This window comes from Pseudophryne corroboree, chromosome 5 (genome assembly GCF_028390025.1).
Source record: "Pseudophryne corroboree isolate aPseCor3 chromosome 5, aPseCor3.hap2, whole genome shotgun sequence".
In the NCBI taxonomy this organism is placed as follows: Eukaryota; Metazoa; Chordata; class Amphibia; order Anura; family Myobatrachidae; genus Pseudophryne; species Pseudophryne corroboree.
In genome coordinates, this window is record NC_086448.1 from 378,951,144 (window position 1) to 378,975,364 (window position 24,221).

At 45.2% G+C, this 24,221-nt stretch overlaps 1 protein-coding gene across 3 annotated transcripts in view; it reads left to right on the forward strand.

Annotated features, from left to right (window-relative positions):
- The window catches only part of TNS3 (tensin 3), a 1,058,399-nt gene that overhangs the window by 494,008 nt on the left and 540,170 nt on the right, over nucleotides 1–24,221 (forward strand). For all 3 annotated transcript variants that reach the window (XM_063922694.1, XM_063922695.1, XM_063922696.1), the window contains exons 6-7: nucleotides 4,437–4,489; nucleotides 4,809–4,980. In XM_063922694.1, the coding sequence (XP_063778764.1) occupies nucleotides 4,437–4,489; nucleotides 4,809–4,980 (225 nt within the window). The remainder of the gene's footprint in view (nucleotides 1–4,436; nucleotides 4,490–4,808; nucleotides 4,981–24,221) is intronic.

Here is a 24,221-nt window from a genome sequence, read left to right on the forward strand (position 1 = left end):
GGTATTACCGGTCCCGGGATCTACCGCATTAAAGGACCCGGCAGATTGCAAGGTGGATGCTACGCTAAAATCCATTTACACGGCTTCAGGGGCTATATTGTGGCCTACTATAGCCTGTGCTTGGATTGCTAAAGCTATTGCCAGGTGGTCGATCACTCTGCAGGAGGAATCTACTACGCTGGACAAAGGTGGCGTTGATTTATTTTTACGTGATATTCAGGATTATGCAGGGTTCCTGGTGGATTCCATGAAGGACCTGGGTTCCTTGGCATGCGGGGATCTCCTCCATTTCAGTCTCTGCTCGCAAAGGTCCCTGGCTGCGCAACTGGTCTGCGGACGCGGAATCCAGGAAGTGTGTGGAGGGCCTACCATGCAAGGGTCAGGCTCTCTTTGGGGAAGCGCTGGATGCGTGGATTGCCACGGCTACCGCGGGTAAGTCTCCTTTTCTCCCCTCAGCTGCACCGGCTACGAAGAAGCCTTTTACACCAGCCACGTCACAGTCCTTTCGGGCCGCGAGGTCTAGAAAGAACAAGCCTTCGAACACCTTCTTCAGAGGTGGTCGTGCCAAGGGAAAGAAACCTGCTCCCGCAGGCTCCCAAGCCCAGAAGCCCGCTTCTGATACCCCTAAGTCCTCCGCATGACGGTGGACAGCTAGGCCTGGAAGAAGGTCAGGTGGGGGCAAGACTCCGGCAGTTCAGCCATGTCTGAATGTCGTCTGGCCTGGACCCCTGGGTCCTGGATATAGTGTCCAGGGGGTACAGACTGGAGTTTCAAGATCCCCCACCTCACCGTTTATTCAAGTCAGGCTTGCCAGCTCTGCTGGTGGACAGAACAATTCTTCTGGAGGCCATCAGAAAATTGATGGTGTCAGAGGTCATTGTTCCAGTTCCACCTCCGCAGTGGAACAAGGGTTATTATTCGAACCTTTTTGTGGTACCAAAACCGGATGGTTCGGTACGGCCTATTCTAAACTTAAAGTCTTTGAACCCTTATCTCAGGGAGTTCAAATTCAAGATGGAATCTCTGAGAGCTGTCATCTCAGGACTCGCGGAGGGGGAGTTCCTGGTGTCGCTGGACATCAAGGATGCTTACCTCCACATTCCCATTTGGTCGCCGCATCAGGCATATCTCAGGTTTGCACTGTTGGACGATCACTATCCGTTCCAGGCGCTGCCGTTTGGCCTCTCCACAGCACCAAGGATCTTCACCAAGGTGATGGCGGAGATGATGGTTCTCCTCCGCAAGCAAGGGGTAAACATAATTCTATATCTGGACAATCTCCTGATCAAGGCGTCGTCCAGGGAGAGGTTGTTGCGAGCCATCGCGCTCACGACACAGCTGCTCAGGAAGCACGGTTGGATCCTGAACCTTCCAAAGTCTCATCTGGAACCGACAAGGAGGCTGTCTTTCCTGGGAATGATCCTCGACACGGAAGTGCAGAGGGTTTTTCTCCCGGTGGAGAAGGCATTGGTGATTCAAGCAATGGTCCAGGATGTCTTAAAACCTACCCGGGTTTCGGTTCATCAATGCACCCGTCTTCTGAGGAAGATGGTTGCTGCCTACGAGGCTCTGCAGTACGGCAGGTATCATGCCTGACCTTTTCAGCAGGACCTATTGGACCAGTGGTCGGGCTCTCACCTACACATGCACAAGAGGATACGCCTGTCTCCAAAGGCCAGGATTTCACTCCTCTGTTGGCTACAACTTCCGCACCTTATGGAAGGCCGAAGGTTCGGAATTCAAGACTGGATCATTTTAACCACAGATGCAAGTCTAAGAGGTTGGGGAGCAGTCGCTCTGGGGGAAACCTTTCAGGGAAGGTGGTCGAATCAAGAATCCCTTCTCCCAATAAACATCCTGGAGCTCAGGACCGTGTACAACGCCCTTCTGCATGCAGCACACCTTCTACAGGATCGGACTGTTCAGGTGCAGTCGGCCAACGTGACCACGGTGGCCTACATAAACCGACAAGGCAGAACGAAGAGCAGGGCTGCCATGTCAGAGGTGTCAAGTATCCTCCTCTGGGCAGAAAGACACGTAGTGGCGATGTCGGCAATATTCATTCCGGGAGTAGACAACTGGGAAGCAGACTTCCTCAGCCGCCACGATCTCCAGCCGCAAGAGTGGGGCCTCCACCCGGAGGTGTACGAGGAGGTAACCGGTTTGTGGGGGGTTCCTCACATAGACATGATGGCCTCCCGCCTCAACAAGAAGCTGGGGAGGTACTGTTCCAGGTCAAGAGACCCACAGGCAGTGGCAGTGGATGCACTGGTGACACCGTGGGTGTTCAAGTCAGTGTATGTGTTCCCTCCACTTCCTCTGATACCAAAGGTTCTTCAGCTGGTGAGAAGAACAAAGGTTCTGGCAATCCTCATTGCTCCGGACTGGCCAAGGAGGGCTTGGTACGCGAATCTGCTGGATCTTCTGTTAGAGGATCCAAGGCCCTTACCTCTTCGGGAGGATCTGCTACTGCAGTGGCCGTTCGCTTATCAAGACTTACCACGGCTACGTTTGACGGCATGGCGGTTGAACGCCAGATCTTAGCTCGGAAAGGTATCCCGAGTGAGGTTATTCCTACCCTGATACAGGCTAGAAAGGGGGTAACGTCTAAACATTACCATCATATTTGGAAAAAATATGTTTCTTGGTGTGAATCCAAGAATTTCCTGTGGTGGAGTTTCAACTTGGACGTTTGCTCCTCTTCCTGCAAGCAGGTGTGGATATGGGTCTGAGATTGGGCTCCATCAAGGTCCAAATCTCTTCTTTGTCCATCTTCTTCCAAAAACAATTGGCTGTCCTCCCTGAGGTTCAGACCTTTTTGAAAAGGGTTCTGCACATCCAGCCTCCCTTTGTGGTGCCAACGGCTCCCTGGGATCTGGACGTGGTGCTGCCGTTCCTGCAATCTGCTTGGTTTCAGCCTCTGCTGGAGGCTGACATCAAGTTTTCTCACGTGGAAGGCGGTCACTTTGTTGGCCTTAGCTTCTGCTTGACGCGTGTCGGAATTGGGGGCTTTATCCTGGAAGAGTCACTATCTAATCTTCCATGAAGATAGGGCGGAACTTAGGACTCGTCCACAGTTCCTGCCTAAGGTTGTATTGGCTTTCCATATCAACCAGCCTATTGTGGTGCCAGTGGCTACTGACTCCTCAATTGCTTTAAAGGCCTTGGATGTTGTGAGGGCTTTGAAGATGTATGTGAAGAGGACAGCTAGTCATCGAAAGACTGACTCCTTGTTTGTCCTCTATGATCCCAAGAAAATTGGGTGTCCTGCTTCTAAGCAGTCGATTTCACGCTGGATCAGGTTCACCATCCAGCATGCATATTCTACGGCAGGATTGCCGTGTCCAAAATCTGTAAAGGCCCGTTCTACTCATAAAGTGGGCTCTTCCTGGGCGGCTGCCCGGGGTGCCTCGGCTGTACAACTTTGCCGAGCTGCTACTTGGTCTGGGTCGAACACGTTTGCCAAGTTTTACAAGTTCGATACTTTGGCCTCTGATGACCTCATGTTTGTTCAACGAGTGTTGCAGGAGCCTCCGCGCTCTCCCTCCCGTACTGGGAGCTTTGGTACATCCCCATGGTACTAATATGGAACCCAGCATCCTCTAGGACGTAAGAGAAAATAGGATTTTAATTACCTGAACGGTAAATCCTTTTCTCGTAGTCCGTAGAGGATGCTGGGCGCCCGCCCAGCGCTTCGTTTTCCTGCTTTGGTTTTTGTAGTTCAGTACTGCCTGGTTCCTAGGTAAGTTCTGCGTTATTTACTGTTTCAATACTGTTTCAGCTGTTGCTGAGTTGTTCCGGCATGTTGGCCGGATTTGCCTGTTGTGTGAGCTGGTATGAATCTCGCCACTATCTGTAATTCCTTCTCTCGAAGTATGTCTTCTCCTCCGGCACAGTTTCTAGACTGAGTCTGGTAGGAGGGGCATAGAGGCAGGAGCCATCCCACGCTATTAAACTCTTAAAGTGCCAATGGCTCCTGGTGGACCCGTCTATACCTCATGGTACTAATATGGACCCCCCAGCATCCTCTACGGACTACGAGAAAAGAATTTACCGTTCAGGTAATTTAAAATCCTATTTTTTCATGTTAAGCCGCATATAAGTCTTTTGTATTGGCCTCAATGTTGAGTCATCTTCACAGTCTCTGCTACTTTCCCCCTAATATTATGCTATTTTAACATCCTTTCATGCTCAAAAAGCCAGTGTGGTTTATTACAATCACTACTAAAATGAACACTGGCAGTACAGTCTCTGAAGTGAAGTTTTAGCATAATTCTGTGTTAAGCATTTTAGTGAAAGTTTAATGTATGTAATTAGAATGTCACATATAATATTGCAATATTAAGAAAGCTGATCATACAGAATTTTAAGACTGTTTTGAGCCAGCCATTTAATCTGATTCTAATTGGTGTTTGGTTTGTGTTTTTCTTTGACAGGAGTTAAACCGCTTTTCAAAAAGTTCATCCTTTTCCTGTGACAAATTGTCTCAGTGAGTATTCTTTGATTTCTCACAATTTAATTGTTAGGTGCTGCCTGAAATTGCCGTGAATGCAGTTTATTTATGTTTTAGCTATGCGTCTTTAAATAATCTCTCTATCAAATTCCTCTGTAAGCTGGTGCGTCTGCCTTCTATCAGTACTTTTGTTTACACAGTTTTTATAACGTTGATTAAAGTATTGCCTTAGTACATGTTTCCCTTATCATTCTGTCCATGTTTTAGCATTCCTGACATTGTTGTTATTTAACACAAATGTAAGAATTATGTTTTTTTTTTTAAATTGTTAATAATGTTTTAAATTCAACTGCAGAAACATGGACTTTGACCGCATTATGGAGGAAGGTTATGAACTCGACCTCACCTTTATCACAGAGCGAATAATCTCTGTATCCTTCCCCAGTAGCTGTTCAGATGAAATTTATCTTCACAACCTCCATGACGTGACCCGCATGCTGAAATCAAAACATGGAGATAATTATTTGGTAATTAGAAGGAGCGAAGAGTATACACACTGTGACTGTGATTAGTGAATGGCAGAATGTGCAGATCGTATTACTTTATATACACACATATTATCTTGTTCTTATAGCACCACTGTCCACAAAGCCTTTGGGAACATCCCTAAAAACAATCTATTTTTCAGGTCAGAGGATGCTCTAGAAAGTTCACATGGTGTAAATTGTGAAAACAATAAAGTCTAACCTTTAGTGCAGAAGTTCCCTAATAGTCTAGATTTTAAGAACAGTATATTCATGCTTAACTGGTAGTGACTTAGTTAGTATCTCAGTCAGTTTGATTTAGCCATCTATGTGGAGATATGGATATCTTTAAAAACCCAGACAGGGTGCCTTGAGGGGCGAATTTGGGAACCCCTGCTTTGGGGGATTGTAGTATGTTATGCCGGCGCTTGGGATTCCGGCGCCCAGCATACCGGCAACGTGATCCCGGCCGCTGGCATGCAGGTAGCTGGGTGAGCACGAAAGAGCCCCTTGTGGGCTCGCTGCGCTCTCTACGCTGCGGACACGGTGGCGTGCATATTTCTATAGCCACGCTATTTATTCTCCCTCCAGGGATGTCGTGGACACCCCAAGAGGTAGACTAGTTATCGGTATGCCGGCTGTCGGGATTCCAGCAGCAAATTTGTTAGCAGTTGGGCAATACCATGTGCACTGCAGGGGAGGCAGATATAACATGTGCTGAGAGAGTTAGATTTGGGTGGGTTATTTTGTTTCTGTGCAGGGTAAATACTGGCTGCTTTATTTTTACACTGCAAATTAGATGTCAGTTTGAACACACCCCACCCAAATCTAACTCTCTCTGCACATGTTATATCTGCCCCCCCTGCAGTGCACATGGTTTTGCCCAAGTGGTAACAAATTTACTGCTGCGATCTACTCTAAATTAGGCCCATTGTCTCTTCATCTTCTACATAAAATCACTAACATGTTACAGTTATGTTTTGGGGGTATATTTATTATACACATTTTGTGGGACACCCTTAAAATGTACAGTAAGTATCCCCTGATAGTGTTACAAGGGTTCCGCAGCAGTTATCAGAGATATATGCTGCTCTTTCCCTGTTTCCCATATATCTGATGTGCTTTCCCTGTTTCCCATCGCAGTAGCTATGGCGTTAGCCTTTCTAGTCTATGGGCTACATAGCACAATTTACTGGGAGAGGGATTGTCTGGATTCCATCCTGGTGACAACCACTGGTGCATGCGTTGTCTAGTGACCACAGTAGGTCTGCAGCATAAAGTGAAGTGATCCCTGATGCGATAACTGTAGTTTACACATTGCTGGGATGGGCTGTTATCAGAACACCTGTCCCTGTATGTGATTTTTAACACATTTTTGTGGAAATTAATTTCTTATTGCCGAATAGCAGCATTAAGAAATTCTATTTATCGAGTCTAAACCTCAATAAACAGTAAAAGGCCCCGAAATGTTGTATTTTTCTAATGATACACTATTTTCTGCACTGCCCATAGTGTCCTCTATGCTGTTTTTTACATAAATATGTACGTATGTGTGTGTATGTATTGATAAAGCTAGATATTTATCGTATATAAAACCCTTTATGAGGTCTAAGAACACTGTACGCTATTTACGTATGAAGTACCGTAAGGGTACGCTCGCTGCGTAACAATCGCTTAGCCGTAGTCGAGACGCTCAAGCGTCACGTTCGCTCACGGCCAAGAGATCACAGGCAGGCACGCTATTGGCTGCTGACTAACGTAATGATTCGCTATAGCGTAACGGACGCTGTATCGGGAGCGGGCTGCTCGAGCGATACAGACGCTCACGAGAATACGCTGTTGGTATCGGGCACACTTATAGGTGAGCGACTACCGTAATGCTACGCTATCAGCGTAGCGGACGCTCGAGACCACGAGGAGATCACGAGCGGCGCTGACGCTCACGATGTTAAACCTTTATATCTAAACCATAAACAATGAAATATGCTGTAAAACCTTAGTGTAGAGATAGGGTGTAGATGCAACCTAGTGTAACCTTATTAACTCAAAAGCTGAATGAGCGTCACCGACGCTCTGAGAATACTTAACACTATAAGAATTACACAGATACCGTGCTTAGGGTCCAACGCCTAATATATATATTTCATGAATGTTATACTTGCAAAAGAATTAGTACAAATACAAATCATACACTACAATATAACATAGACTACCTAACCAGATAACTACACAGGAAATATAATACAATTACTATTTAAGGGAAAATAAGAGAAAAAGAGGAGGAGAGAGAGAGAGAAATTGGCCCACAATAACAAGAAGATCAATATAGCTGCGGAGAAACACTTACGCACAAGGGGGAACGATCGCATGCGCCTCGATATCCAGCTCCCGATTATCAGCAATGAGAACCGTTGAAGAGAGTGAACTGGATATGGTCGGCCTGCCTATTTATGCCCCACACACAATGCAATTCAATGGTCCCTACAATCTCATTGTTCATTGGACACAGGAATTCGGCTTCGCATTATAACAAAAGGTCATAGGTTGATTCATACAGGTGGGCTGTGACTGCTTCCAACTGTTCAGGTGGGTGGGACACTGAGTTTCCCGCCGCATGACTAAATAAGAACAAATAATAGTAAATGGACATAAACTTCTTATGTCCATAACTATTCGCACGAGCGATTAATCCGCTCCAAACCAACACCGGAATATTGCTATTTAAATACTCTTCCGATGGGTACGAAACACCACTGTATGACCCCTGTTAGACCCTTCGTACAATACAAAGAGGGATCTCTCTGTTCAGGAACATGCTATGTTAACTAAACTTTCAGAATCTATCAAAGGGACCATGATCTACAAAATACATTATATATTGAAAATATGTAACGATTGAGTCGCACGCTACGATCACATAAACTCTACCGTAAATACGCATACCGTGCGCCTGCGGGTGCCTGCGACTGTGAGTATGCACACGTACGGGAGAGCGCACGCATGCGCAGCACGGACCTGTGTGAGGTGCAAATATGGTAGTGTGCATAGAGATATTTTTCTGACTTTGACAGTCCACCCTTTGGCAGTCAATAATAACTGCCACCTTCTAAAACATTTCAAAAGAGAAAAATATATGTCAGGGGTTAATACATTTACATGGTTGGGTAGGGGAGGAGAGGAGAAGGTAGGAAAAGGGTATGACCTAGTGAGATAGCAGAAGCATGTGTGTATAAGTCCATGTTTGGGGGGTCATGTATCATCGTGCCGTACGTGTGGTACATCAAGCTTCGAGGTATTGCGAAGTATACATTTGAATTCCTTCTTATCCCGTGGTACGGGTCTGTGGATGGGCTGTCAAACTTTACCAAGCTCTTTTTTTCGGCTTTGGTTGTAACAAAATGGGGGAGCACATTTTAGTTGATGATACATGAATGGGGGAGATATGTGATTGCTGATATCTGTGTCTGTATTCCCTATCGACTATGTGTGTCATTTACCTGAGGGTTGTAGAAATGAAGAAAAGACATAATTACGGTAAATGCGGTGGTATTCTATGTCAGGTAAATGTACATTCGTCGATTGAGGTCTTGTTTGATGTCTGTTGAATGCAGTCTTCTTTGTGCTTTTGCCCATAAGGTGCGAGCAAAAGCTGTCAATGTCCATAGATTTACAAAAGTGTTGGGCTAGCGTAATTTTAAAATTTCTAGGGAAACTGGGGATCCATGGCATAGTTCATCAAAAATCTGTGTATCAGGTTGTCAAACTTCTTCTTTAATCCCTCTGTTGTCTGTATATCGGCTCATCAAATTCCTCGTCCAAGTGGGTCTTTTTACCTTGGAGGAAACGGAAAAACAGGTGAAAGAAACGGACCGTAGAAATCGCATTTTCATCACATCATTGTTTCTACATTTGGGTCATAAATCAAGTCCATTGGAATTACAGTTTCCTTACTCCTTAAACTCATTACCCTAGTACGACGATTGCACCTCATTAAAGCCTGACCGCATCTAAACATCAAACCAATCGTTATGATAACACCTAAGATACATAGGAGAAACTTCCCAACATCCATTATGACTCCTTGAGCCCAGTCTCCTAAACCAGAGAACCAATTTCGCGGGTTCAACCATGACACCCAACCAGTCAGCTCATTACCTACAGCAGCAAGAGTGAGATTGTGTCTCCTGCGAAATTCCCACTTCAGTTGGAGAATATCGTCCATCTTTTGGTCTATGACCTCGACCGGGTCCTCGGTGCTATTCGTAATATATGTGCAACATTTCACGCCGTATTGTGTTGCCAGTGTGACACAATATCCGCCTGTCACTGCTGTGAGGTAATTAAGAACCATTCTATGCTGTACCAGTTCTGTTTTATAAGCTTGAAGTTCCCTTCCAGTATACCTAAACGTGTCATCATACATTTCAGTGATATTATCTAACAAATTGGCGAGCGCAGATATGTATTTATAATTCAACACTCCTCTAGCGGTGCGAGTGATATCTAACGCGATTAGAAACTGAATCCCGGTGGATTCATGGATCATGTCAGAGGCCGGATGCTCTGTTCTTTCTATCAGGTGTCGTTTAACTACGTGCTCGTAATGGGTGTGAGTATAAGGAGTTTGGGCAACACGGTGTATGTCTTTCATTTTGTCATGTGATACAGTCATTACTTCAGGCAGTACTTTTCCAATATAACACAATCCTTCAGAGTTTGGGGCAAGCCACTTATACGCCTTTCTCCCGCATATGAAATATGCATCATCGGGGAGAACATATGGGACGGAGTAGGACATAACCATATTACACACCTTCCATGTGAAATCTCCTAACCCTAATTCTTCCATCTGCTTAGTACACGTATCAGGTTGTACGATATGTGCACAGTATCCTGGTGATACCTCTCCAACTCTCGTAATCCTATTTCCTAAGGTATATCTATACCGGAAAGATTTTCCTCTACTGGCTATGTGGCGTATAAGCTCTGTATCTGTAGGCATTCTATCTGCTCTATGCGAAAAGGTCATGGTCTGATTACTCCATGACACTTCCCAATTTCCCGGCTTTCGGGGATTGGAGATGTTAAAACATAATAGGGACCTATCCACATGGTATTGGTGGAGCTTCAAACTAGGAGGGCTGGAGATATTAAACCTCCTGTCCACCGGTCTCCCACCACTTAACTCAAGTACCTCCCCTAACGTTAAAGGAAATGGTACTAGCCCTGATTTGCTATGACCTTGAGGTACTTGAGAGCATACCCAACAATCTGTTTTATTTAACACACTACCCACTAAGGAGTGATAGTCACTCAATGGATGCCGGTCCATATGGATATTAAAACTGGATTGGCATTTCTTTATGCACCCATCCTCAATGACATTGTTACAGAGCCGACAGATACAGTTTTCTTCAGCTAACAATCCTTCACAATTCCTTCTATGGTCAATGCTATCGGATCGTTTTCTGATACTCGCCTTTGCTTGTTGATTATGTTGTTCTTGGAAAACTACGCCTCCATCTCTGTCATCAGAACCCATTCCAGAACCTCTCTCGACCTCCATGGTACTCTCGCCGGAACAGACTGCTCTGGTCAACATCATGGTCAACAGGAAAATCCGGATCACAGTCTCTTGGGGCAAGTCCATCTTGTAGGAGGAAACGGAGAAGAATGAGAAGGGGGAAAAAATAATTTGAAGGAGAGGGGATGGGAAGTTGGAGAAAAACAATAAAAGGGAACAGGGGATCGACAACTGCTTTTGGTCTTGTGATTTTCAATGCTCAGGTGCCGCCTTAATCCTCCTGGAACAGACACTCCAGTGATACAACCTCTACCGTCTGTTCCTTATCACGGGACCTCTCTGGATCAGCAACCTTTTTACAGTGGGACGAATGAACCCAAGTCTCTCTCTCAGCAACCTTCAATGCTGTAGTGCTAGTCAATAAGACCTGGTATGGTCCTTCCCATCTGTCAATAAGGCAACCTGAGCGTAGAAAATTCCGTATCATTACATAATCCCCAGGTTCAATGTCATGACAATTACTATCTGGTAAATCAGGAATCACTAACTTCAGATTATCATTTTGATTCCTCAACTGTTTACTCATGTTAATCAAGTATTTTACAGTCACTTCATTGTTACACTTCAAATCATCCTGAGGGTTAATCATAACATGCGGTTGTCGACCAAACAAGATTTCAAAGGGAGACAGATTAAGAGGGGACCTGGGAGTGGTTCTGATGCTGTACAGTACAATGGGTAAAGCTTCTGGCCATGTCAATCCTGTCTCTGCCATCACTTTACTCAGTTTATTTTTAATAGTGCTGTTCACTCTTTCCACTTTCGCACTCGCCTGTGGACGGTATGGAGTGTGCAGCTTGCTATCAATTCCCATCAATTTACACATTCCTTGAAAGACATCACCTGTAAAATGGGTACCCCTATCACTTTCGATAATTCTAGGGATACCATATCTACATACAAATTCCTGCACAATTTTCTTAGCAGTAAACATAGCGGTATTTGTGGCCGCTGGAAATGCTTCGACCCAATTTGAAAAAACATCTATACAAACAAGTACATATTTCAAATTTCGACAAGGGGGTAATTGAATAAAGTCAATCTGTATTACCTGGAAAGGGCCGCCGGCAGGTGGGATATGAGATGGTTCTGTAGGTATTGCCTTTCCGATGTTCTTTCTCAGACAGGTAAGGCATGACATTGCCCTTTTACTCGCATGAGAAGAAAATCCTGGGGCACACCAATATGCTCTTACCAACTTGCACATCCCTTCCTTGCCCAGATGAGTCAGCCCGTGAGCTGCCTCAGCTAAGCATGGAAGGTATGCTTTGGGGGCCACTGGTTTACCGTGTCCATCCGTCCAGAGTCCTGAGGACTCCTGACCATATCCCTTTGCCTTCCAGACTGCCTTTTCCTGTGTGGAACACAAATTTTGCATCTCACACAACTTCTGTGTGTTGATGGTATTAAATACCATCAGTTGTGTGGTGTCTGTCTGTCTGGGGGTAGCAGCTGCTAATTTAGCAGCTTCGTCTGCTCGGCTGTTACCAAGTGATACTGGGTCTTGGCTATATGTGTGTGCTTTACATTTGATAACAGCCACTCTGTCGGGTTCCTGTATCGCTGTTAGAAGCCTTTTTATGTGAGCTGCATGCGCTACCGGTGTACCAGCTGCCGTCATGAAATTTCTGAGGCGCCATAGGGCTCCGAAATCATGGACTACCCCGAATGCGTATCTAGAGTCGGTGTAGATATTGGCTGATTTGCCCTTAGCCAATTCACATGCTCTGGTTAGGGCGACCAGTTCAGCAACCTGGGCTGAGTGAGGTGGGCCTAGCGGTTCCGCTTCTATGGTGCCTTGGTCATCTACGACTGCGTATCCAGTACACAAGTCTCCCGAGTCTGATTGTCTATGACAACTACCGTCCGTGTAGAACGTAAGTTCTACATCTTCCAGTGGGTTGTCACTGATGTCAGGCCTTGCGGTAAAATTTTGGGTCAAATATTCCATACAATCATGAGTGTCTTCCTTTGTGTTAAATTCTCCTTCCCCACCACTCTCATCCTCCACCCTTTGTGCCTGTCCAGGCACACCTGGGAGATATGTTGCAAGATTTAATGCACTGCATCTCCTTATGGTGATGTTTACGGGGGCCATTAGTGCCAATTCCCATCTTGTAAACCGCGCTGATGAGACGTGTCTGGTTTGTGCAGAATTTAACAAGGCTGACACTGCATGTGGTGTATGAATTGTGAGGTTGTGACCTAGCACGACGTCTTCGCTTTTCGTTACTAGCAATGCTATCGCAGCAACGCTTCGCAAGCATGTGGGGAGGGATCGCGCTACCGTATCTAGCTGAGCGCTGTAATATGCTACCGGCCTGCTGGCATCACCGTGCTTTTGGGTTAGTACGCCTGCGGCGCAACCAGCATTTTCTGTTCCGTATAGTTCAAAGGGTTTCCCATAGTCAGGCATACCTAATGCTGGTGCCTGCGTTAGGCACTGTTTAAGTCTCTCAAATGCTGTCTCAGACTCGTCTGTATGCGAAATCCGATCAGGTTTGTTTGAGGAGACCATCTCCTGCAAGGGTAACGCTAGGATGGAAAACCCTGGGATCCAGTTACGGCAATACCCACACATTCCTAAAAATGTTCTGATCTGTTGCTGGGTTTGTGGCAGAGTCATGTCTCTAATTGCTTGAATTCTATCAGCGGTCAGGTGTCTCAGTCCTTGTGTTAAACAGTGTCCCAAATATTTTACCTTAGTTTGGCATAATTGCAACTTGTCTTTGGAAACCTTGTGTCCTGTGTCTGAAAGATGAAACAGGAGCTGTTTCGTATCCTTCAGGGATGCTTCCAATGAATCAGAACACAGTAGTAGATCATCCACGTACTGTATTAATACTGATCCACTCACTGGTTGGAAAGACTGTAAACAATCATGCAAAGCCTGAGAAAATATACTTGGGCTATCTATGAATCCTTGTGGTAATCGAGTCCATGTGTATTGGACTCCTCTGTATGTAAATGCAAACAAATATTGACTGTCAGGGTGCAGAGGTACCGAAAAGAAAGCGGAGCAGAGGTCAATAACAGTGAAAAATTTCGCAGTGGGAGGGATTTGCATTAAGATGACAGCTGGATTTGGCACTACGGGGAACTGACTCTCAACTATTTTGTTAATCCCCCTTAGATCCTGCACTAGCCGGTAACCCCTCCCCCCACTCTTTTTAACAGGGAAGATGGGACTATTGGCAGTGCTGGACGTTCTTACCAGAATGCCCTGTTGTAGCAAGCGCTCTATTACGGGATACACTCCTAACTCCACCTCTGGCTTCAGAGGGTACTGTGGGATTTTTGGAGCTATCCTACCATCTTTTACTTGTACAACTACTGGAGCTACGTTTGCCATTAATCCAGTGTCCTGTCCATCTTTAGTCCAAAGTGACTCTGGTATCTGAGATGTCATTTCTTCTTCTTGGGAGGGAGTCCTATTTGTCATAATGGTATGTGACATTAGTTTTGACGGGGAGTCTAACATGTCTCGCACTTCCCGAGCGTGATTCTCAGGTATGTCCAAGAATACACCTTCAGGAGTACAATAAATGAAGCACCCCATTTTACACAGTAAGTCTCTTCCCAGGAGATTAGTCGGTGCCGATGCAGCCAGCAAAAAGGAATGCTCGGTATGTAAAGGCCCTACTGTAATCTCGGCTGGTTGTCTAACAGGGTAGTGCTGGACTACTCCCGTTACCCCTATGGCTGGAATTGTCTTACCAGTGGTTCTCATGCCCACTGTCGAATTTATCACTGATTTGGCCGCCCCTGTGTCTACAAGAAAGTTTAATGATTTACCAGCTACATTGATTGCAATTTCTGGTTCACTTCCAAGACTTGCAATCAATTTTACTGGCTGCAGATTACAGGTATGGCCACACCCCTATTGGGTATGGTGACCTCCCTGAATCCCGCTGGCAGCAACTACTTGTGATGGAGTTAATTGGGAGCTACCAGAGGCTTGCCAGTCTCTGTTCGGGGGGTATCTTTTTGTTTCCCCTGTATGTGGCTCATAACTCCGTTTCTGCGGACCTTGCTCCCAATGTCGTGTGTCGTGTCGTTGTCTAGGGGGTTGGTATGAGTTTCGTGAATTCTTCATTCTACAATCTCGTGCCATGTGTCCCTGTTTATGACAAGAATAACAAGTAACCACACTTGACTTACCCACAGGGTTTGGTGATATAAACAAAGGCTGCCTTGTGGTCAGGGCCTGTATACTTACTGACATTAATTTATCACCTTGTTGTTCCCTGTGTCTGGTGATGTTCCTATCGTGATCAATAGCAGCCTCTCTCAAAGTAGCCACAGACAGACCTCGCCAACATGGTTGTGTGGTCTGTACCCTAGTCTTCAATGACTCTTTTAAACCATCCATCAGTACCGATACTGCTACTTCTCGATGGTTTATGTTTGTTTTAATGTCCTCTATGCCTGTGTATTTTGCCATTTCTGATAATGCTCTGTGAAAATACTCTGCAGCTGTTTCTGACTCCTTCTGTTTAATGGAGAATATTTTGTTCCATTTAACTACGGCTGGGAAATACTCTTTTAACTGTAAGCTTATTCTTTTTACATTGTCTTTGTTGTACACATCTGTAAGAGGTACATCCTGATCTAATCCACAGTCAGCTAAAAATTGAGCTGCGTCGACATTGGAGGGTAAACATGCTCTCAGCAATATCTGCCAGTCTTTGTTGTTGGGCTCTAACGTGTTACCTAGGTCTCTGATGTATTTTTGGCTGGCAACTAAGTCTTTTCTAGGGTCAGGGAATTCCGACACTATGGTCCTTAATTCCATTCGGGAAAATGGGCTGTACATGGCAATGTTCCTAACAGGAGTGACTCCTGAAGTGTCTGTTTTCCCATTTGGAACTACTATTACCTTAACAGGATTAACTCTAACAACCTCATCCTGTGTAGATTCTACAGGCTGTGGTGAAATAGTTTCAGCATAGTGTATGGTGCCGTACTTACCCGTCGATACGACCTCACCTATCCCTCCGCTAGGGGCTTTCGTTACTAATCTCGGGGGTTGAGCTGTGCCTACAGTGGTCTCTGCTATGGTGGCTGCTAGAGAGAGCGCTGAAATTGTTGCCGATTCGTCCTCTTGATCACACTCCTGAGGAAAGTTCAAAACAGGGTACAACTTGCACGGGTTAATACTTGCATTGGTTAATTGGTTAACATTATCTTTAACATTTACACAGTTGCTAAGTGTTTGTGTGTTACACCTTAGTGCGTCATTCTCCGCAACCAATTTCTCTCCTGTTATGTATGGTGGCGGTGGGGCCGTGGCTATCAGTTTTCTGATCGAGCCAGATCCCGCCGCCTGAGCCAATCCTCTCTGTATGTCACCCTCCTGTTGCCACAACTGTAAATAATCATAATGCTTGATTCGTCTCTTGGCTGATTTAATGAGACATATCCTTCTCCTTAAATTCGTTAACACTTCTGTGCTGAAGCTACCTACTCTTGGGAATTTCTCCCCGTCATGTATTGTCATTCTCTCCCATTCATCACATAAAGCTTCTGTGTGACTTCCGTATTTCTCACACATTACGTATCTTGCCGACCCGACTGGTCAGTTCACTGAATCAACCCGAACCGAGGTTGATCGCCCCCTACCTGAACAAGTGGCCCCCATAGTTCGAAGGTGTTGCTTTATTCAACCAACCCTTACGCAAACCAAAATGTTCAAAATAGGCTGACGGTGGCGGTTTACCGAGTACCCCACTCACTCGCCCACGCCGACCAATACGACCTGATCACACCGATATGGTGCTGGCGTACTCGACCTAGGGCCCCTGCGACCTGAACCTCTATTTACTGGAACCTGTGAGGGTGATCCGAAGAACACTTACTCTTTCCAGTAACTATTGGTTGTTGGATAGTTCCTGAGTGAGCAGCGAACCTCCCTTAAAATAAAAAAAAATTACACAAATCACGTTAGAATGTACAAATAGCGTTTATGACCTTCGTACACAAATAGTACCGGTCAGGTTTAGTAATGCACACAATTACGTGCGGTACAATCGTTCAGCACATAAGCAACTAATCTTATGTACGGAGCGACCAGTGGAATCGAAAATTGCGGCTGCGAATTCCTTCAGCCAGAGCTTGTATGGCCTATATGGGTGTTGCACCAACCCTTTCTTGGTATTGTGCCTGTGGACTGTATAGCGGACTTCCTTGTCTGCTGTACCTGAACCTGCTGGTCTGCTATGACCTCCTGGTCTGTTACAGTATGACCTCCTGGTCTGCTACACTCTAATGCTCAGATTGTATGTTTTAACCAGGGATGCCTCCCTAGCCACCATGTACGTCACTTACACGCATGTACCTCACGAGAACTCGACTTTTCTTGTGGTTCAACCTCAAAAATTGTAAAAACAAACACTCACTCACCACATATACACTTTTGTTTCTATTTCAATTTCTGCGCAGAAATTTTCTTTAGACCAGATGTGTTACAAATTAGGAGAAGGATCTATTAATTTAAATTTTGAATGTTAAAATAGATTTGCGCGATTTATCGCCTGGCGTTATTTACCGCGTTGCGCTATTTATCGCGTTGGAAAAAAAAAATAACACTTGTGATTTGAGTTACGTGGGCGTACCCGTACGCTCCGTTGCGTAATATACGCTGCGTGCGTCGGCCCTTGGATTGCGTACACAAGTCTCAGTCCTTTGTTAGAGACACGTGTACGCAAAGCAAAGATCCACCGTAACACAATTTATACGTTTATCAATGTAGATGATCCTTTATCATCTACCACGCACCACACTGACTTCGCCTTGTCTCTTAGGCACAGCTGTGTGTTTGTCTATACTTTAACTATATTACCTTTACTCTTAAACTATTAAAATAGCGGCAAATCTCTCTCAGCACGTTTATCAATTATAAAAAGGCAAACAGAAGAGTGATATACGAAAATACACAAATGAAAAAGAAATGCAGATATATATGTGCGTGCGTGTGTACGCAAGACAGAAAAATAAACAGTTTTAAAAGAGACTAGCGTGTTGTTCTTACCTCCGGTTCCCGGATTCCTTCACTAAGAGAAGCAGACGCTTATCCAAACAGCACTACGAGGAATATGATCTCCCGCCCTTTGCTGCTGGATAATGTCTGCTGAAATTACCTAGTGCAGATATGTGAAGGACGGGCGAGCCGCCAATTGATAAAGCTAGATATTTATCGTATATAAAACCCTTTATGAGGTCTAAGAACACTGTACGCTATTTACGTATGAAGTACCGTAAGGGTACGCTCGCTGCGTAACAATCGCTTAGCCGTAGTCGAGACGCTCAAGCGTCACGTTCGCTCACGGCCAAGAGATCACAGGCAGGCACGCTATTGGCTGCTGACTAACGTAATGATTCGCTATAGCGTAACGGACGCTGTATCGGGAGCGGGCTGCTCGAGCGATACAGACGCTCACGAGAATACGCTGTTGGTATCGGGCACACTTATAGGTGAGCGACTACCGTAATGCTACGCTATCAGCGTAGCGGACGCTCGAGACCACGAGGAGATCACGAGCGGCGCTGACGCTCACGATGTTAAACCTTTATATCTAAACCATAAACAATGAAATATGCTGTAAAACCTTAGTGTAGAGATAGGGTGTAGATGCAACCTAGTGTAACCTTATTAACTCAAAAGCTGAATGAGCGTCACCGACGCTCTGAGAATACTTAACACTATAAGAATTACACAGATACCGTGCTTAGGGTCCAACGCCTAATATATATATTTCATGAATGTTATACTTGCAAAAGAATTAGTACAAATACAAATCATACACTACAATATAACATAGACTACCTAACCAGATAACTACACAGGAAATATAATACAATTACTATTTAAGGGAAAATAAGAGAAAAAGAGGAGGAGAGAGAGAGAGAGAGAAATTGGCCCACAATAACAAGAAGATCAATATAGCTGCGGAGAAACACTTACGCACAAGGGGAAACGATCGCATGCGCCTCGATATCCAGCTCCCGATTATCAGCAATGAGAACCGTTGAAGAGAGTGAACTGGATATGGTCGGCCTGCCTATTTATGCCCCACACACAATGCAATTCAATGGTCCCTACAATCTCATTGTTCATTGGACACAGGAATTCGGCTTCGCATTATAACAAAAGGTCATAGGTTGATTCATACAGGTGGGCTGTGACTGCTTCCAACTGTTCAGGTGGGTGGGACACTGAGTTTCCCGCCGCATGACTAAATAAGAACAAATAATAGTAAATGGACATAAACTTCTTATGTCCATAACTATTCGCACGAGCGATTAATCCGCTCCAAACCAACACCGGAATATTGCTATTTAAATACTCTTCCGATGGGTACCAAACACCACTGTATGACCCCTGTTAGACCCTTCGTACAATACAAAGAGGGATCTCTCTGTTCAGGAACATGCTATGTTAACTAAACTTTCAGAATCTATCAAAGGGACCATGATCTACAAAATACATTATATATTGAAAATATGTAACGATTGAGTCGCACGCTACGATCACATAAACTCTACCGTAAATACGCATACCGTGCGCCTGCGGGTGCCCGCGACTGTGAGTATGCACACGTACGGGAGAGCGCACGCATGCGCAGCACGGACCTGTGTGAGGTGCAAATATGGTAGTGTGCATAGAGATATTTTTCTGACTTTGACAGTATATAGAGAAAGATAGATGTAATCAGGTAGGTGATGTGGCGCCTGAGGTGGCGACATTCATTGATATAGGGGTACCAAATTGAAATTATATCTTGTGCCCTCCAACCAAAAAGTTTGAAGAACCCCTGGCTATGCCCTTTACTCATTTTAACATGTAGTTTTTCCCAGCAAAATACTGCTCAGGTATCTTACTTTATGCTTTAAATTCACTATGATTGTGATCCGTTGGGACTCCTTTTTTCTTAAATTTTTCACTCACTGGGACTTAAAACTAATTGCACTGGAAAATTCATGGTAAGGTGCAAAGTGCATCAACTTATTAAAAAAAATGAGTCCTGGGACCTCGGAAAGGTGAATTAGTCAAGACCTTTTGCAAGAAGTAAGAATAACAAGTTGTGCATCCACCCGAAAAGTAGTGAACAGTGGTGTAAATGTACACCTGTTTCCCTTTCTCATTTAATAACTTCCTCTCACAAAAATGCAGCCTAAACCTAACATCCTGCCCCCCTCCCCCCGTGCGGCTTACCTCCAAGCAGTGCTGACAGTCATTTGCTTGGAATCCTGTCATTCGGGATTCTGGTGCCGGCATTGAGATCCATGTCAGGATCCTGGTTTCGGCTTTCTGAGCAGTGTCATGATTCAGACGGTGTTCCGACTGCCAGGATTCTGACCAGATCCCTAATGTAGACCCACTAGCACATACTATGCACATTTTACAACTCAATGACAGGTGCAAACTTTTGCACCCCCACAGACTCTCCCATGTTAATAAACATGACCATGCATTTCATATCAATTCTGCTGCAATTGTGCCAAAGTAGAGTTGTAACCTCTGAAAGAGCATTTATGCCGTATTTGTAATACATATAAGCGATATTGGGTAACATAGTAACTAAGGTTGAAAAAAGACAATTGTCCATCGAGTTCCCCCTATTAGTGGTCTCCTATGCATTCTTATTATCGGACTAGTAATTTTTATGTTAGGACTAGTTAAATGAACTATAATGTGTGCCTACGCACCATAACCCTGAATATCTTTATCCAATAGGAATTTATCTAACCCATTCTTAAAGGTGTTGACTGAGCCCGCAGTCACTACTCTCTCAGGCAGGGAATGTGCAGAAATTCCTCTCCTTTAACCTAAGCGAGTGACCACGTGTTCTCTGTGCTGATCTTATAGAAAACAGGTCCCTCCCAAGCTCTGTGTATTGACCCCTTATATATTTGTAGATGTTGATCATGTCCCCTCTTAGTCTCCTCTTTTCCAATGTAAACATGCCTAGCCTTGCTAGCCTTTCCTCGTATTCCAGCGTCTCCATGCCCTTGATTAGTTTGGTCGCCCGCCTCTGAACCTTTTCTAGCTCCAGGATATCCTTTTTGTAATATGGTGCCCAGAATTGCACACAGTATTCAAGATGTGGCCTCACTAGTGATTTATATAATGGGAGTATAATACTCTCGTCCCTTGCATCAATTCCCCGTTTTATGCATGTTAATATCTTATTAGCCTTCTTTGCTGCACTCCTACTTTGGGTACTGCTGTTTTATTTGTTATCTATGTGAACCCCTAAGTCTTTTTCCAGTACAGAATCCCCTAATATAGTACCCCATTTAGTATGTAGGTGTAGTTTTCTGATATTGCACATACTCTAGATCCTTATGCAAGACACACTCCCATTATATTGTAGATGAGTGCATGTCTTGCATAAAGCTACATATGCTGTAGATGACATTAATTCATTACTGATGAAGGGTCACGGATCTGAAAACCATTGCATAATATTGCCCACTGCAAGCAATCAGGTTCTCTATACTTCACTAGTTAACATGACAGCATATGCTTCACTGCTACGGCCATCACCGCAGTTCTCCTGTGCACTTGTTTTCATAAACGATCCTCTGTTTAATTAGCTTTTGGTTGCAGTATACTTTAGTGTCAAAAGCCATATAATAGACTGGCAAAGAAACAACAGTAACAATATACACTTTTATACAGAATTTGAACTACACGCAATATCTATAAACTATATATGTCTAAATATAAGTTTTACTATTTTGTTTAGTACATTAAATATTTAAACTAAAGTAAAAAAAGCCCATTACAGTTCTTGTATGGTCAGTGGTAATTAAACAACGTGTAACTAATTTTCTCTAACGTCCTAAGTGGATGCTGGGGACTCTGTCAGGACCATGGGGAATAGCGGCTCCGCAGGAGACAGGGCACAAAAATAAAGCTTTAGGATTAGGTGGTGTGTACTGGCTCCTCCCCCTATGACCCTCCTCCAAGCCTCAGTTAGGTTTTTGTGCCCGTCCGAGCAGGGTGCAATCTAGGTGGCTCTCCTAAAGAGCTGCTTAGAAAAAGTTTTTTAGGTTTTTTATTTTCAGTGAGTCCTGCTGGCAACAGGCTCACTGCATCGAGGGACTTAGGGGAGAGAATTTCAACTCACCTGCGTGCAGGATGGATTGGATTCTTAGGCTACTGGACACCATTAGCTCCAGAGGGAGTCGGAACACAGGTCTCACCCTGGGGTTCGTCCCGGAGCCGCGCCGCCGACCCCCCTTACAGATGCTGAAGATTGAAGGTCCGGAAACAGGCGGCAGAAGGCTCTTCAGTCTTCATGAAGGTAGCGCACAGCACTGCAGCTGTGCGCCATTGTTGTCACACACTTCACACCAAGCGGTCACGGAGGGTGCAGGGCGCTGCTGGGGGCGCCCTGGGCAGCAATATTTTAATACCTTATGGCAAAAGAATACATCACATATAGCCATTGAGGCTATATGTATGTATTTAACCCATGCCAGTTATCTAAAACTACGGGAGAAAAGCCCGCCGAAATAGGGGGCGGGGCTTATTCTCCTCAGCACACAGCGCCATTTTCCTGCTCAGCTCCGCTGTGAGGAAGGCTCCCAGGACTCTCCCCTGCACTGCACTACAGAAACAGGGTAAAACAGAGAGGGGGGGCATTTTTTGGCGATATATTGGATATATTTAAGCTGCTATAAGGAACAACACTTATAAGGTTGTTCCCATATATATTATAGCGCTTGGGTGTGTGCTGGCAAACTCTCCCTCTGTCTCCCCAAAGGGCTAGTGGGGTCCTGTCTTCGATAAGAGCATTCCCTGTGTGTCTGCTGTGTCGGTACGTGTGTGTCGACATGTATGAGGACGATGTTGGTGTGGAGGCAGAGCAATTGCCGATAATGGTGATGTCACCCCCCAGGGAGTCGACACCGGAATGGATGGCTTTGTTTATGGAATTACGTGATAATGTCAGCACATTACAAAAATCAGTTGACGACATGAGACGGCCGGCAAACCAGTTAGTACCTGCCCAGGCGTCTCAGACACCGTCAGGGGCTGTAAAGCGCCCTTTACCTCAGTCGGTCGACACAGACCCAGACACAGACACTGAATCTAGTGTCGACGGTGATGAAACAAACGTATTTTCAAGTAGGGCCACACGTTATATGATCACGGCAATGAAGGAGGCTTTGCATATCTCTGATACTGCAAGTACCACAAAAAGGGGTATTATGTGGGGGGTGAAAAAACTACCTGTAGTTTTTCCTGAATCAGAGGAATTAAATGATGTATGTGATGAAGCGTGGGTTAACCCAGATAGAAAAATGCTAATTTCAAAAAAGTTATTAGCATTATACCCTTTCCCGCCAGAGGTTAGGGCGCGCTGGGAAACACCCCCTAGGGTGGATAAGGCGCTCACACGCTTATCAAAACAAGTGGCGTTACCGTCTCCTGATACGGCCGCCCTCAGGGATCCAGCGGATAGGAGACTGGAAACTACCCTAAAAAGTATATACACACATACTGGTGTTATACTGCAACCAGCCATCGCCTCAGCCTGGATGTGCAGTGCTGGGGTCGTCTGGTTGGATTCCCTGACTGAAAATATTGATACCCTGGATAGGGACAGTATTTTATTGACTATAGAGCAATTAAAGGATGCTTTCCTTTATATGCGAGATGCGCAGAGAGATATTTGCACTCTGGCATCGAGAGTAAATGCGATGTCCATATCTGCCAGAAGGAGTTTATGGACGCGACAGTGGTCAGGTGATGCGGATTCCAAACGACATATGGAAGTATTGCCGTATAAAGGGGAGGAATTATTTGGCGTCGGTCTATCGGATCTGGTGGCCACGGCAACTGCCGGAAAATCCACCTTTTTACCTCAGACCCCCTCCCAACAGAAAAAGACACCGTCTTTTCAGCCGCAGTCCTTTCGGTCCTATAAGAACAAGCGGACAAAAGGACAGTCATATCTGCCTCGGGGCAGAGGAAGGGGTAAGAGAGGGCAGCAAGCAGCCCCTGCCCAGGAACAGAAGCCCTCCCAGGGTTCTGCAAAGCCCTCAGAATGACGCTGGGGCCTTACAATCGGACTCAGGAGCGGTGGGGGGTCGACTCAAGAATTTCAGCGCACAGTGGGCTTGCTCACAGGTGGACCCCTGGATTCTGCAGGTAGTATCTCAGGGTTACAGGTTGGAATTCGAGAAGTCTCCCCCTCGCCGGTTCCTAAAGTCTGCTTTGCCAACGTCTCCCTCAGACAGGGCGACGGTATTGGAAGCCATTCACAAGCTGTTTTCTCAGCAGGTGATAGTCAAGGTACCCCTCCTACAACAGGGAAAGGGGTATTACTCCACGCTATTTGTGGTACCGAAGCCGGACGGCTCGGTAAGACCTATTCTAAATCTGAAATCTTTGAACCTGTACATACAAAAATTCAAGTTCAAGATGGAGTCACTCAGAGCAGTGATAGCGAATCTGGAAGAAGGGGACTTTATGGTGTCCCTGGACATAAAGGATGCTTACCTGCATGTCCCAATTTGCCCTTCACATCAAGGGTACCTCAGGTTCGTGGTGCAAAACTGTCATTATCAGTTTCAGACGCTGCCGTTCGGATTGTCCACGGCACCTCGGGTCTTTACCAAGGTAATGGCCGAAATTATGATTCTT